The 15,652-nt window shown below is 36.4% G+C and overlaps 2 protein-coding genes across 14 annotated transcripts in view; both read left to right on the top strand.

Annotated features, from left to right (window-relative positions):
- Positions 1-15,652, top strand: part of LOC128551186 (uncharacterized) — a 69,746-nt gene that overhangs the window by 14,247 nt on the left and 39,847 nt on the right. For 2 of the 4 annotated variants that reach the window (XM_053531762.1, XM_053531776.1), the window contains exon 3: positions 1,259-1,321. The exons of the other annotated variants lie outside the window; for them this stretch is intronic. In XM_053531762.1, coding sequence (XP_053387737.1) covers positions 1,259-1,321 — 63 coding nt within the window. The remainder of the gene's footprint in view (positions 1-1,258; positions 1,322-15,652) is intronic. 4 annotated transcript variants of the gene reach the window in all.
- LOC123523958 (uncharacterized) lies at positions 5,148-15,235 on the top strand. Of its 10 annotated transcripts, none has more exons than XR_008368693.1 (9): positions 5,148-7,058; positions 7,453-7,597; positions 8,053-8,124; positions 8,584-8,748; positions 9,255-9,345; positions 9,821-9,934; positions 12,952-13,040; positions 13,740-13,942; positions 14,441-15,235. XR_008368693.1 is itself a non-coding variant. In XM_053531797.1 (5 exons), the coding sequence occupies exons 1-5, from the start codon at positions 7,056-7,058 to the stop codon at positions 14,489-14,491; spliced, it is 360 nt and encodes a 119-aa protein (XP_053387772.1). In that variant the 5' UTR covers positions 5,149-7,055; the 3' UTR covers positions 14,492-15,235. The 10 variants fall into 10 exon arrangements, 1 of the variants encoding a protein (XP_053387772.1); XR_008368690.1 differs by having other exon boundaries at positions 5,150-7,058; positions 8,053-8,241; positions 9,255-9,338; positions 14,441-15,234; XR_008368689.1 differs by having other exon boundaries at positions 5,150-7,058; positions 8,053-8,241; positions 14,441-15,234.

Genomic DNA, 15,652 nt, shown 5'->3' with positions numbered 1-15,652 from the left:
AGGTTTAGAAAAGAAAAGCTGACTGCTGTGATAGAAAACAGCTGTTGTTACAGTGTTGTACGTCATTAAATATTGATCAGTGATATGAAATTCCTCTAATCATTTTCGAAACTATCGAGATAAGTGTTGAACTGTCCTATATATTTCGATTTTTATTCTGTTTAGTTAGTTATACATTATTTTACTTTAAATGTCCGGATTTTTTTAACGGAGGTCATATTCTTCCAGGTATATCGATATCATTACACACAGAGCTTGTTTTTACGAAAAATGTATGTCTCCCATCACATACGTTAATATGCATGTTCTTGTTATTTAGACAATATACCAGTCTACAAGAAGCTTTAAATAAAAGAAATCGGATACTAATTTGAAAAGTGACGTCTAGGTGAACCAACGTAGGAATATGCATACTTCTACTAAAAACGCAAATGGTGGCTAACAACATATTATGCGTGATCGTTACTAGTATATTCAATTTCTTATATTTCATTCGATTTATAGTATTTTTAAACAAGCTTGGTAAAGATCATTCATTTAATTAATACAACATTTTTCAGCCATAATACTATCAATAACGTAACATGTTTTACGTCTTTTAATTTACTTTTATTCAATAAGTTTCCCCTTTTAAGTGGTTTAGTATATTCGTATAATTAACAAAACACTAATTACATAACGCACGAAAACTGTAATCTGCCGTGCGTTTTTTTCCAATGTTTTGATATCGGTATTTTTTAATTTATACATTTCCCAAGAAATTCACATTTTTCTTTCAAATAAGTTATGGTAGTTGAGAAATTTTGCCCAGTTCTTCAGATGTATTGAAAATTGTTCAACCTTGTAGGAAGACATTTTTATGCTGTGCATTCCGTTTTGCTGCATGTTGCAGAAACGTGTTTTTTTTTCTTTTGGATACTACCTATAAGTATCTGCTCACTAGTAAAGTATTGTCTAGAACACTTGTAAGAGAAACACTATAATGACCAATGTAATACGATAAATGTTCAGTAAGTCTAAAGTTACTAAGAATGTAGACAAAACCAAATTGTTTATGATTTCTTGAAACCTAGTTCCTGTTTGTTTTATTAAAGGGGTTTTGCATTTTCCATAACCTCCTCTCATGAACAAATTCTTTAAAACAAAGTCTACTATTATGTATCTTTGTAGCGCTTTATGCTTCCAATCTAATTCAAACGATTCCTTCACGTTCTATCGGACTTGAATGCCTATGAAAATAATGTTTTCTTTTTTCCAGCAAGAACCAACCAAGCAGTAGAACATGACCAAAGCGGTGGTGTTTTTAGATCTAATGCTATCCGTACGTTAATATAATTTTCCTACTTTTGGTATTATAAACCAATCCTTTCGTCTTTAAAGTTTAAATTGTTATACCTAAACTAGCAGTCAGCAAATTAATAATAAAACAATATGGAAAATGTTACAATGTATACATTCTTAATACAATTTAAAGTTTGATAGATAACCTTGACAGCAATTGCAAACTAATTGTTGGATTTGTGTAGATTAATTTGAAATTTACTTAAATTAATATAGGCCCTGTTAAACATAAAATCTGGATATTAATCTATTAGGGGGCCTTCGTGGCCGAGTGGTTAAAGTCACTGACTTCAAATCACTTGCCCATCATCGATGTGGGTTCGAGCCTCACTCGGGGCGTCGAATTCTTCATGTGAGGAAGCCATCCAGCTGGCTTACGGAAGGTCGGTGGTTCTAACCAGGTTCCCGCTCGTGATGAAATAATACACGGAGGGGCACCTGGGGTCTTCCTCCACCATCAAAGCTGGAAAGTTGCCATATGACCTGTAATTGTGTCGGTGCTACGTCAATTTCCATACTCTTTGGGTACACCTAAAAATAACTGATGAACTGCAGACACCAAGGCACATCTGGACCTATATTACCTCCCAGTGAGGTGGGTTTTTTTCAATTTCGGAAAGGGGAAAATGTCGCACGCGGCCTTGGCTGGGCTGTAGGGAGAGTGCGACAATACATTGACATTTTCAGAGAATATGGCATTTTGATAATTTAAAGGTATAGGCATACTCATTTGCTTTAGAATTCATGCTGCAAATTTTGCTAGATAAGTAGCTTAAAACTGATAGTAGGTGGTCTATATGAACGTGCACATTAACTTCTGCGTATCAAAATGTTTGCCAGAATCTGTACTTTTCAGAGCTGCCTGTTGCCAGTTTCTAGTCAATGGGCAAATGCCTCATATTCAAGATGGCCGCCAAGATGGCCGCTGATACATGAAAATGACATCCAATATATAAAATTGCAAAACAAAAGCATTAAAATGCTTTAAATTCATTTGGAATTATTATAACATTTTTAAAGTTATAAATCAACAAATTTATATGCATAAATCGATATGAAATAAGACTTTTTTTGACACATTTTATATCAATTTCATATGGACTTAAATGTGATAAATACTATTTTCTTGAACTTACGACCAATATACTTCGTTTGTGTGCTTCCATTTACTGTTTTGTACCTTACACTATGCAATCCCGAGTTGATCAAGTAATAATAAATTGTAATAGCATTATTATTTTGTTAAAGGGTACATCTAAATTATTGATAATATATATATTTTAGTAGGTGAGGTAAGTCAATACAAAATATATTTAATGATAGGTGAAATCAGAAACAAATTAATAATCATCTTTGGTAATGTATATATCCTTCTATATATCATCATTATCAACACAATGTAAAGTACGAAATATGTATTAAGATGAAAATGTAAAACTATCAAGTTTATTTTAAAAAAATGGCCGCTAAGATGGCTGCCACAGTATTTTTGAACCGAAATATTATTTACTGGCAACAACTTTGAAGAATATGCTTCAGCTTGTTGATTTCTTTACGTTATACCAGTCGTACATCAGTTAATTATTCAAATGCATTGTGATTTACACAAAAAAATTGTCATATCTTTTTACATTTATAAAATAAATGCATCAGCATAATGGTGTATACATGCATACCAGATATAGGTTGTAAATGTTAATACTTATATACATATCTTATGAAAAGTTAATTATCAACAGTAGCATGTTATCATATTAGCTCATCTGAGCACAAAGTGCTGAGGTTGAGCTATTGTGATCGCTCACTGGCTGGCGTCTGTCCGTCCACACTTTCCTATGAACGACATCTCTTCCTAAACCACCGTGTCAATTTTGATGAAACTTCATAGTGATGTTCCTTGGATAGTATTCTTTAAAATTGTTTAACAAATTAAATTTCCATACAGAAGTCTTTTTGCCATGGCAACCGAAAGGAAAAACTTTAAAAAATCTTCTTGTCCAAAACCACGGGTCTTGGGGCTTTGATATCTAGTATGTAGCATTATCTTGTGGTCTTCTACCAAGATTGTTCAAATTATCCTCCTAGGGTCAAATATGGCCCCGCCCTGGAGCTAATTGGTGAATAAAGACGTATTTGGGGAAAACGTTTTCTTTTAAAAACAATTCTTGTCCAAAACCAAAGGGCCCTGGGCTTTGATATTTAATATGTAGCGTCATCTAGTGGTTCTCTACCAAGATTGTTCAAATTATATCACTAGGATCAAAATTAATATGGCCCGACCCTTGAGGTTACATGGTTTATATAGACTTATGAGGAAAAACTTTGAAAATCATATTGTCTAAACCCACATGGTATAAGGCTTTAATATTTGGTATGTAGTATCATCTAGTGGGCCTCTATCAAGATTGTTTAATTATATCACTAGGGTCAAATATGTCCCCGGTGGTCACATGGTTCATACAGATTTATATAGAGAAAACTATGTAAATCTTCATGTATAAAACCACAGGCCTTGGGCTTTGATATTTTATATGAAGCATGATCTAATGACCTTCTAACAATATTGTTCAAATTATCTCCTAGGGTCAAATATGGCCCCGCTCTGGGTGTCACATTGTTTATATAGACGTGTTTAGGGAAAACTTTGAAAATCTTTTGGTACTAAATCACATGGCCTAGGGCTTTGATATTAGTTATGTAGCATCGGCTTATATAGGGAAAAATTGTTCAAATTATACACTTGGGGTTAAAACTGGCCCCGCCCTGGGAGCACATGGTATAAAAAGACTTCTATAGAGAAAAACCTTTTACAAATACATAATGTATTATATTATATACGGACTAGAGCAAAGATATTTAGTATGTGGCATGCTGCTGTAGTTCTCTACCAAGGTTGTTCAAATCATGATTCTGGGGTCAATATATGCAACGTCCAGGGGTTCCCTTGTTTTTCATTGATATAGGAAAAATATTCTTGTCCAAAACCATAAAGCCATTTGATGTTTGGTATTGTCTACTGTCAGGTTTTTTCAAATCATGACTCTGGGGTCAAAATTGACTGCACTCCGGAGTCAACTGTTTTTACTTTGGCTTATATAGGGAAAAACCTTTAAAACTCTTTTTTGAAGGCATAAGTCCCAGAGCTTAGATATTTGGTATTTGGCATACTCTAGACGTTCTCTACCAAGACTGTTCAAATCGTGACCCTGGGGTCAATATAGGACACGTCCGGGTGGTCCCTTGTTTTACATAGACTTGTTTGTTTTTGAAGCAGTCGGATAGAAATTTGGACCACAAGTATAATGTCTGATACAGATTACTCATCTTGAACAGGAAAGAAAGAACGAAGTCCGATTTCATGGTAAAGTTGGAAACTATACAAGTTGACCATGTAACGTCTCTTGAAAGTGCCGACTGTATTTTATTGACAGTATGGCAGTTTTTTAAACGCTTGGGGCACCAGCTTTGTAATCCACATTCTAGGATATGGCAAAGATATTCCTTGAACATATATTGGTAAAGTCAAGATGTGTAAGTGGAATGAAGCAGATACATATCATTTTTGATAAATACGATTGCAAGTATCAGAATGAAAAGAGGTAACATATACATATCTAAAAATGTATATGTACAAGGACACTAACGACTTCTAAAAGATTGGAAAAGTTTTCTCCACTTAATGGACAACACAAAGAAAACCTTGTACTGATGACTGAACTGATATTATGCCTGATTGTTACAGTTCACATTCATTCAGGTGTATGTTACTGCTTTGAAAGAATCAACTTTTCTGATTTTTGATATATATATTGAAACGTACACGGGGTCTGCTAGCCCGCACACACTTCAATATCCAAACGTGGGTTCTTCTCAAACACACGTGGGGGAAAATAGAGAGATCTTTTGGAGTAAATTATACGGACACCTGAAATAAAGTTATAACACAATAATTTATTTATATATCATTTCACAAACAATATAATCGGATTTGGTTAATCTGTATAATGGCCCTGGTTCCTCGTCTACCTCTGGTCAGGAATGTTCGTCTGTTCGTCTATGCCAATTAGAAGTTCCACATCTAGATGTAGTTCCAGAAATTCTAAGAGTAAAGAAAGGCTTGACAAAAACTGTGTCACGTCTTGCCTTGTTAACATAGGAGGCTTGACAAAAACGGTGTCACGTCTTGCCTATATGGTTTTATCAGGAAATCTGGTTGATACTGGCACTCGGAATGAATGAAAGGCTATATAGTTGAAAGGAATCTATGTTAACTTTAAATATGGTTCTCTAGAAAGACAGATTATATTGTATATTAAATTAGGAAATATCTGTACTAGACCGGTAAAATGGTCCTAGGTTTGTTAGATAGGTAGTGGATCTTTATTATAGATATAAAGATATAAGGTTCTATCTAGTCTTGGATTTGGTAATTTTATATAGGACTTTATTATATTTTCGTAGGTTTATGGAATACTGACAAACTGTCAAACCCTGCCAGAGATTCTAGGCAATCTTGTACTATGGTTACTGTACCTTCTTGGTAGCAGGTGACACATCCATAGGATGTTTTGGCATTTAGGAGTTAGGATAATAGTGTAGTGGCTAGCACAAATTCTAACCGGGTACTGACGACAGTGCCAGGGTCTGCCAGCTATTTATAGTCTCAGAGGGGTGGCTACATTGGTATGGGGTGCCAAGCTTGGCAGAGTCGTCATCTAGTGGATGACGTCAGCGCGCGTGCGGCAGAATTTTAGCCCTAGCCGGATATGGCATCTACGTTTGGCGACAGGTGGCTAATTAGTATTTCTTCGTCTCTAATATGGCTCGTTTAATATCTAAAGGCATTATAAGTTCAGAAATATGTTCAGGAGGGATTGATCTCTTGATCCACATCGGGTATCGGTATGAGGACGGTCTCATAACATAATCGAGGTACGAATATTATAGTGTACTAATTTCGGATAAACTGTATCCGGACGTAAAATGATGATGGCATAGTCGTTACATTGCACCCCTTCCACATGGATTCAGCCCCTGAATAGGAGTTTTAGTAAGTATATCTACAGTAAGTATAGCTGGTTATCATTTTATGTGGAGTGTAATGGGTTTAATTCGTATTTACACTTCTATATATCTGGTTGTTGCTAATTGAAGAACAAACACCTGTCATAGGAGGTAATTAATTTGGTATCAAGACATAAGTACACCTGGACTGGATTTCCATTAAACCTGTGCAATTTATGGTGTTGAGGAAACCATTCTGTAACTGGTACGGCTAAAATGAATTATTATTTGACATATTTTCACATGTGATTACTGGATATGTCAAAGTTGGGCAATATATTTATCAAAGGCATTAAGTATTATAATCAACAATACTTGTAAAATTGTCATACTCAGAAATGGCATTTTTAATAATGGATCATGTATACATTATTCATTCATACGGTACTTCTGGGTAACTTGAAGTTTTCATTTATAAACAGCTAACATTCATACAACTTTTCAGATGTACAATTTTCCTCAATTATTTCAGCGCTGAGATTTCATTCATACAAGAAATTTAATACATGTGTATTTACAGGGAATAGAGAGCTTGACAGTATTTGTCGATTGGCCACCTGGAGAACGGTATAAACCAACGGCTCATCTAAACAGAAGTATACTCCATTTCGTCCTCAACCTAAACACTCGCAGCGGTGTACTGCACAATCATGGTTGGTAATATTTACAAAAGTATTCATAATCAACATTCATTTGCACATGGCCGGCAAAATAAGTCACATCGACAGTGGTAGCTACAATATATAATAATGATAATAATAAATTTATAAATGGCCAATAACTAGGTACCCCCCATGGTATACCCTTACTTCACATTTGGGTTACAAATGTGGCATCACGCTAATTTGTGGCATCACTTCTATTTTTATAGAAAGTGGAATACAAAACATTGCACCTTTTTGTCAGTATTTCTATATGTCCGGTTCAACACCCTAGGAATATAAAGCTGTCCATTAAATGACATAGGTCATAATGTTTCATGCTATTATTAATGATGATAAATAAAATATTCGTTACATACACTAACTGTCGTCTATTCTATTTCAGGGTTCATCTAGGGTGAGGTTCTCCAGGTTATGTGAAAGGGACCTCCAGGTTAGTCATAGTTCGGGTAAAAGGACCACTCTGATGTGCAAGCAGAGGAACGGTGGTGTCCACCTGAGGCACACTATTTCAGTGCAACAGGGAGCGGGTAAGTTAAATTGTCCACCAGATGAAGATGCAGTTGGTTAGACTGATGTTCAAATGGGAGCGAGAGGGGGTCCACCTGAAACTTGTCAGTGTAAAGGGTTGACTCATAACAGGGAGCGGTATTTTGGAATTCCATATAGTCATATCAGTATTAGTTTTACCTCGAGTATTATGTACATAACTGACTTATGATGGTATTACCATAAACAGTGTCTGAACTCAACTTTTCGGTTTGGATATCTGTTATAGGGTTAAGTTGTATAATGACAAGACTACAACAACAACTGGTACATTTGCAATTTCTGCATGTTAACTGAATATTTTTCCATGTATCAATATACATAATATAAATAGCATAACTAGGAACAACTATAGTTTCTTTTTGTCACAACTCTCATCGGGTATTTATATTGTTCATTTAATGTCCTCTAATGATCTTTATCTTTCTCTCTACAGCATCTACCAGCTTTGGCAGAATGAAAAACTCCGCTTCTTGTTTAATTTCATTCAGGACCTGCAAGTCATTTGGTAGGCATCCTGCAGGCATTTGTCTGTCATACCGTAAATAGTTCAGGATGAACTTAAAATGGGATGGATCACGGTCAATGATAATCTTGGAGTCTCCGTCAGTAGTTAGTCCGCAAGGTATTGAAATTAATGATTTTGGTTCTTTCATCAATGTTGATTTTGTGGTGTCAAAACACTTGCCTCCTACACATAAAGTGATCTTTTCGGTCTGCCACATTTGCATTTTCGTGATCTGAGGTCTCATTTTATCAATAGCAGCACGTATATCTTCCCCTAAGAGATCACACTCACTGTCCTCTACTAAGTTAATTTTTCTTGGTGGGGAGTTTTGAATAACCGCCGCACAATCTTCTGCAGTAATAGTGAGTACATCACCGAATGATCCTGGTTCAATAACACCTTCATCAAATTCTAGTGGTTGAGCAATTACTATTTCACTGCTTAATGTTTGTTTTTCAGGAGGTAGTGGTACTGTGGCAGTTTCAGTCGGTAGTGCAGGCATAGAGAGTGTTGGCTTCTTCTGATTTATGGTCGGCTTATACGGATGGTAATGTGTTTTGGCAGGATGTTTGTTATGACTGGCACCAAGTACAGTTTCTCTTATTGGAGATAGAGGTTTCTTAGGTATAAAGTTAATTTCTTCAAAGATTTCATTTTCAATTTGTTTGTCGTAACCTTGTCTTTTCTGGATGGCAGCAATACCTGTAAGTCCAGATTCTCTATGCGCTAAAACATACTTCGCGCCTTGACAACAGTCATGATCTTTCTCCGGTCTTCTAGTGTTGGTTTTTCCACAGCCAGTACACTGGTACATAAATCCATAATGGAAAGTCTGGAGATGTCTTTTGCAATCTCCCTGGTGGTTAAAAGTTCTAGGTGGGTTGACGCATTTCATGCAGAAGAACTTGGAGTTCTGTAATAAATAAATGGCATATTTGGGATCGTGGCAATACATGGAACTATTGTAAACTATTGGAGTAAATATATCACATATCTCGTATAACGGATCACATCGAATTGTTATATATCTATATAAAGATAAAGTATCAGTTTATATAATTAGTATAAGTAGTTAAAAATCATGTAAATAGCAGCAGTTTGACAGTTTGACAATATATCGTCTATTTCAGAGGTGTGAGAGGACATACATGGAATGGTTGTTCCTGGATGTTACTGATAGAGTACTATTTTGATGGCAGTCACAGGGATATATGGTAATAGGTAGTAACTGGAAACTTCACATTTTACAAAACATACTATTATATGGGGTACTACAGGCATACTTTCCACAGTATTTGGTAGATTCTGTTGTAACTGAAGAGTTACTGTTGCTTGTACCAAGTTGGTTTGTCTGTTCCAGTATAAGGCTTCAATCTGTCATGATGGACTACCTTTGTAGGTGTCCTAGGTTGCTTTTGTATTCTGAATAAACAGTCATTTATTCTTTTTACAATTACCATGGGCCCAGTCCAAGGCCTTTGTAGTTTTGGACTGATACCTTTTGTACGTCTAGGGTCATGGTACCAAACTATATCACCTTCTTCATACGGGTGATAATAGGTCACTCTGTCATAAAGTCTCTTCATTTGAAAACTTGAGATGTCTAGTCTTGTCCGTGCATAATTATGAATTTCTGACAACTTGTTTTCTAACTCATATACATAGTCTACAGTTTGTTCTTTTTCATTCTCTACAGGTTTACCCATTACAAGATCTATGGGGAGGTTGATTTGTCTGCCAAACATCATGGCACAAGGAGATACACCAGTACTCTCATGGACGCTTGACCTGTACGCTAACATAAGTAAAGGTAAATGAGAGCACCAGTCAAGTTGATTATCACTACCATATGCTGCTAACATATTTTCTATTGTGCGATTTGCTCGCTCTATCATTCCATCCGAGATTGGTCTGGCAGCAGTTGTTCGTGTCTTGTGTATGCCTAAAATTTTACATGTCTCTTGAAATATCTGTGACTCAAAGGTTGTGCCTTGGTCACTGTGTAGTTCAAGTGGTACTCCAAAGATAGAAATAAATCTATTTACTAGTTTGGTGGCCACATATTCAGATTTGGTATTTTTAAGAGGGATGGCATCTACCCATTTTGTAAAGTAGTCGCCTACAACAAGGATATATCTGTTTCCACGTTTGGATTTTGGATATGGGCCTTGTATGTCTATGGCAATTCTTTCTAAAGGCATACCCACATTATACTGTTTCATTGGGGCTTTTGCTTTCCTTGGAGGAGTTTTTCTCCGAGCACATTGGTCACAGGTATTACACCAGTACTGTATATCTTGGCGTAACTTAAACCAGTAAAATCTCTGTAAGACCTTTTGTGTGGTTTTCTTAATGCCTAAGTGTCCAGCAGATACACTGCTACGTAACTGGTCAAATATGATATGCTTAATCTTGTCTGGTACAACTCTCAATTTTGGACTTGGTTTTAAGAAGTTAGGGTCTTCAGTAATATAGAGGATGTCATCGTATACTTCCAGGCGGTCAAAATTTTGCCAGAAGTATTTTACTCTCCTCGTCATGTTTTGATATTTCTTGCCAAGTAGGTTTCTGACTATCATTTACCCATTGTCTCACTATGGATAACTTTGGATCTTGTTTCTGAAATTCTGAAAAGTTTTGTAAACTGTCAATGGAAGGAGAGTCTGTGCTACATCCTGCTTTAGGTTCATTTGATTCTGTAGCACATACTAGTTCGATTTTTGGAACAGAAGTGCTATCTTGTGAAGTGGTTGACAGAAAATCACAGCTTTCAAGGTATATTTCTTCAATACGGGTGCAGTATTTGCACGGGTCATCTGTACATTGTCTACGGCTCAGGGCATCACTGTTTAATGAAATTTGTCCTGGTCTGTATTGTATTGAAAAGTCATATTGACCTAAGATTTATAACCAACGTGCAAGTTGACCTTCACAGATTTTGTTAAATTTTAGACCTCAGACTTCCATGGTCAGTAATAACATTAAAGTGTGATCCATATATGAAATGATGGAAATGTCTTATACTACAGATTATACTGAGCAGTTCTCTTCTGGTCGTACAGTAGTTCCGTTCAGTTTTGGTCAGGCATCTAGAATAATAGCCTATAACTTTCTGTTGTCCATCTTGCATTTGGTTTAACACAGAACCTATTGAAAATTTACTAGCATCACATTCTAAAGTATATGGTTGTCCCTGAACAGGGTATGCTAATATAGGGGAACTTGTCAAAAGATCCTTCAGTTTCTGAAATGAAGTTTGACATTCATTATCCCAGTGAAAGATTTTACCTTTCTCAGTAAGGCGGTGTAGAGGTTTCGCTATCTCGGCAAACCTAGGAATCATTTTTCTATAAAAGCTAGCTAAACCGACTATAGATCGGACCTGTCTTGTGTTTTGAGGGGTTGGCCACTCTGCTACAGTTTTGACCTTCTTTGGGCAGGGTCGAATGCCATCTTCACTTATCTGATGTCCTAGGAAAGAAACTGTTTTCTGAAAGAAATTGCATTTACTGGGACTAAGTTTCAGGTTGGCTTCTCGTATCCTTTGGAACATCTGGTCTAGATGTGTCAAGTGTTCATCAAAACTTTTGCTGTAACATAAAAGGTCATCTAAATAAATGAGGCATATATTGTAAGCTAAGCCTGCAAGACATTTTTCCATCAATCTCTCGAACACAGCAGGACATGTACTCATACCAAATGGCATCCTAGTATACATATAGGTATTTGAACCAAAAGAAAAGGCTGTTTTGGGCTTGTCTTCTTCAGATACTCCTATTTGATGGAATGCTTGTTTCATATCTAAAGAACTGAAATATTGATTGTTAGCTAAGGCCTCTAGGCATGAATCAATTCTTGGGAGAGGGTGGCTGTCATATTTGATTTTTGTATTTATTTTCCTGTAATCTATCACGACACGAGTACTTCCATCTGGTTTTGGTACTAAGATTAATGGAGAAAGCCATGGGGAGCTACAAGGTTCTATAATGCCCTGGTTAAGTAATTTGGCAATTTCTTGTTCGGCAACTTTCCTTTTCTCTAACGGTAGTCTGTATGGAGGGGTACGGACAGGTGGGCTGTCCCCAGTATCAATGGTATATTCTACTAATTTTGTAAAACCTATATCAGTAGGGGTTTTGGAGAATATGTCTTGATTTTTAACCAAAAGTGTTCTGAATTTCTCTTTCTGTTCATGTGTCATTTCAGTAGAACATCTGTTATATGCATCTATGAGATGAGAAGGGATTTCATTAGGGTTTTGGTTCTTTGGATCAGTACTAATCTCCTGAACATTTTCAGATTGCATTACCTCAGTGGGTGACAAATTACCTATTACAGTACATTTGTTAATTGTCAATTTCTCATCAAAGATATTGGCTAGTCTTACTGGTATTGTTCCTTCTAATGGGTTTACAAGTCCCTTCCCTACAAGTACTCCACTGCGGTCTATAAAGTCTAGTTTTCCTTCTACAACAGAAGTCTGGTATCTGTCAAAAGGATCTATAGGTTTTGCATTTACAATGATTTCTGTCTGTGGTGGAATTTCAATATATTCAGTAGTTGCTATCCTAGCACACATTGGCTTAGCATCACTGTCATGTACAAAGCAATCTATTTTCTGACCATTTATAACAAGTTTCATTTGACTCAACAAAATGTCACAGCTGTTACTAAAAAGAAAATCTCTACCTAGAATTGCATCAGTTTTGATATCTGCTACTAAAATGTCATGTTCAAAGACATTACCACCTATATCTATGTTTAGTTTTGTTTTTCCATGAAATGGCGATGTTTCTCCAGTTGCTGTAATAAGTTGCATATTTACAGGTTGTAATGGCGGTCTAGAGTCTGGTGGGAGAATTTCATACTTGGATCTCTTCAGTATGCTAACATTAGAACCAGTATCAAGTAATGCGGTAAGTGTTCTTGTTTGAAATCTACAGTTTATAAAACAACCATGGTCAATGTCAGTCTCATTTATTGATTTGATTGGCGGCCCAGATGGTTGTATCGACCTGTGGGCCTCCAAGTCGACTTGTTGGCGTTTCCCGAAATGTTTTGCTCATGGCGTTGAGTTCTATTGGCATTATAATTTCTACTACTGTTTTCATGACGATGGGCAAACCCATGTCTGGGCAAGTTTTGTCTTGTGGTCTCATAGTGGTTATTTGGTTTATAAGGCTGCTGTGGCAAAGAGTCATTATTTCTGTTTCTCTTAATGTCTGTCAGGTCTTTGTTTATTAGTTCAAGTGACTTGCATATTGCATCAAGCCTTTTATCTTTTCTATCTTGAAACGGATCATTCTCAGTAACTGTTGCTACTAGCTTATTTCTCTGTCGGTCAGCAGTGCGGAAAGCTTCAAGTCTTACAGCTGCTTGTTCAGCATCTAGTAAAGTTTTGGGGGCTATTTCTTTTAACCTTAACCTGATATCTGAGTCAGTGATAGCATCAATAAAATAGTCTAAGGCTATGGCTTCAATAACTTCTTTAGAAGCACTGGTATATGTGTTTCTAGTAAGTCTGTATATATCTTGAGACAGCTGTGAAATTGTCTCCCCTTTTTGTCTTACTCTTGATTTTAATTTTGCTCTGTATAAGTCTGTTCTGTTTGCAGGACCATAACGTTGTGTTAGTAGGTCTACTAACAGTTTGTAGTCATAGTGGTCTCTGGAATCAAGTTCTGTCAACATGGAACGGGCATCTCCTTTTAGACAACTAGCAAGGCATAATCCTTTGGATCTTAAATTCCAGTTATTCAAGTCACTACAAATTTGGAAATATATTAGAAATTCATTCAAGTCGTCTGTACCGTCAAAAGTAGGTGGTTTTACTTTAATAGAATTTGTGTTTGAAATTCTCTGGATATTGGGTGTCTGGTCATAACCATATTCAGTATTTCTGTTTTGTGTCCCAATAGAATTTGAATTTCTATTTTCAAAACGATCTTGTCGAGACTCAATGTTTTTAAGTCTTTGGTCAACGGCTTCACCCATAGAGGTGAGAGCATCCTTCATTTGAGTTGCAATATCAAGCATTTTAGTTTCTGATTGTGTCATAGTGTCATTTTGTGTCGGTGAAGTTGGTCTCGAATAATCAGAGTCTTGGGACAATATGTCGTCTCTCTCATGGTCATTAGCTCTGTGAACTTCAGCGTTCACATCAATTTGGTTCTCTGCCATTTGGGTATGTGGCACTAGGTATATTTATTGAATAAATATACTAGATGGTATATATGGAATGTGTTGGGTATATCAACTAATAATAATAATTACAAATAAAATATAATGAACAATGTCTGTTCCTTTCTGCTTTCAGGTTGGCCGGTCCAGAATGCAGTCAGCAAAAGGCATTCAAATAAGGCTGTAATGGTAGATCCAATCAACAATTTTACCTGTTTGATTGAATGGTCAGCACCTGGAAAAACTATGGAATATCAGTAACTGAAGATGTTGTTAAAACAGCATAATGAAATGAATTGTAAAATAGTCAATAAAATATTCTGTGTCACTGTCTCCCTGTGGTATTCCTGGAAGAATAAAGCAGACTGGTTGATTAATTTTCAAAGATAATCCCACTTCTGACACCAGTTGAAACGTACACGGGGTCTGCTAGCCCGCACACACTTCAATATCCAAACGTGGGTTCTTCTCAAACACACGTGGGGGAAAATAGAGAGATCTTTTGGAGTAAATTATACGGACACCTGAAATAAAGTTATAACACAATAATTTATTTATATATCATTTCACAAACAATATAATCGGATTGGTTAATCTGTATAATGGCCCTGGTTCCTCGTCTACCTCTGGTCAGGAATGTTCGTCTGTTCGTCTATGCCAATTAGAAGTTCCACATCTAGATGTAGTTCCAGAAATTCTAAGAGTAAAGAAAGGCTTGACAAAAACTGTGTCACGTCTTGCCTTGTTAACATAGGAGGCTTGACAAAAACGGTGTCACGTCTTGCCTATATGGTTTTATCAGGAAATCTGGTTGATACTGGCACTCGGAATGAATGAAAGGCTATATAGTTGAAAGGAATCTATGTTAACTTTAAATATGGTTCTCTAGAAAGACAGATTATATTGTATATTAAATTAGGAAATATCTGTACTAGACGGTAAAATGGTCCTAGGTTTGTTAGATAGGTAGTGGATCTTTATTATAGATATAAAGATATAAGGTTCTATCTAGTCTTGGATTTGGTAATTTTATATAGGACTTTATTATATTTTCGTAGGTTTATGGAATACTGACAAACTGTCAAACCCTGCCAGAGATTCTAGGCAATCTTGTACTATGGTTACTGTACCTTCTTGGTAGCAGGTGACACATCCATAGGATGTTTTGGCATTTAGGAGTTAGGATAATAGTGTAGTGGCTAGCACAAATTCTAACCGGGTACTGACGACAGTGCCAGGGTCTGCCAGCTATTTATAGTCTCAGAGGGGTGGCTACATTGGTATGGGGTGCCAAGCTTGGCAGAGTCGTCATCTAGTGGATGACGTCAGCGCGCGTGCGGCAGAATTT

The sequence above is a fragment of the Mercenaria mercenaria genome, chromosome 2, assembly GCF_021730395.1.
Source record: "Mercenaria mercenaria strain notata chromosome 2, MADL_Memer_1, whole genome shotgun sequence".
Taxonomy (NCBI): Eukaryota; Metazoa; Mollusca; class Bivalvia; order Venerida; family Veneridae; genus Mercenaria; species Mercenaria mercenaria.
This window is presented reverse-complemented; position numbering and strand designations above follow the sequence as displayed.

Bases quoted from the DNA above. Each gene is read 5' to 3' on its own strand.
- LOC123523958 (XM_053531797.1), top strand. The intron at 7,598-8,052 runs GTAAGTTAAATT...TTCTCTCTACAG, and splicing joins TTCAGTGCAACAGGGAGCGG to CATCTACCAGCTTTGGCAGA. The intron at 13,041-14,440 runs GTAAGTGTTCTT...TTCTGCTTTCAG, and splicing joins AACCAGTATCAAGTAATGCG to GTTGGCCGGTCCAGAATGCA.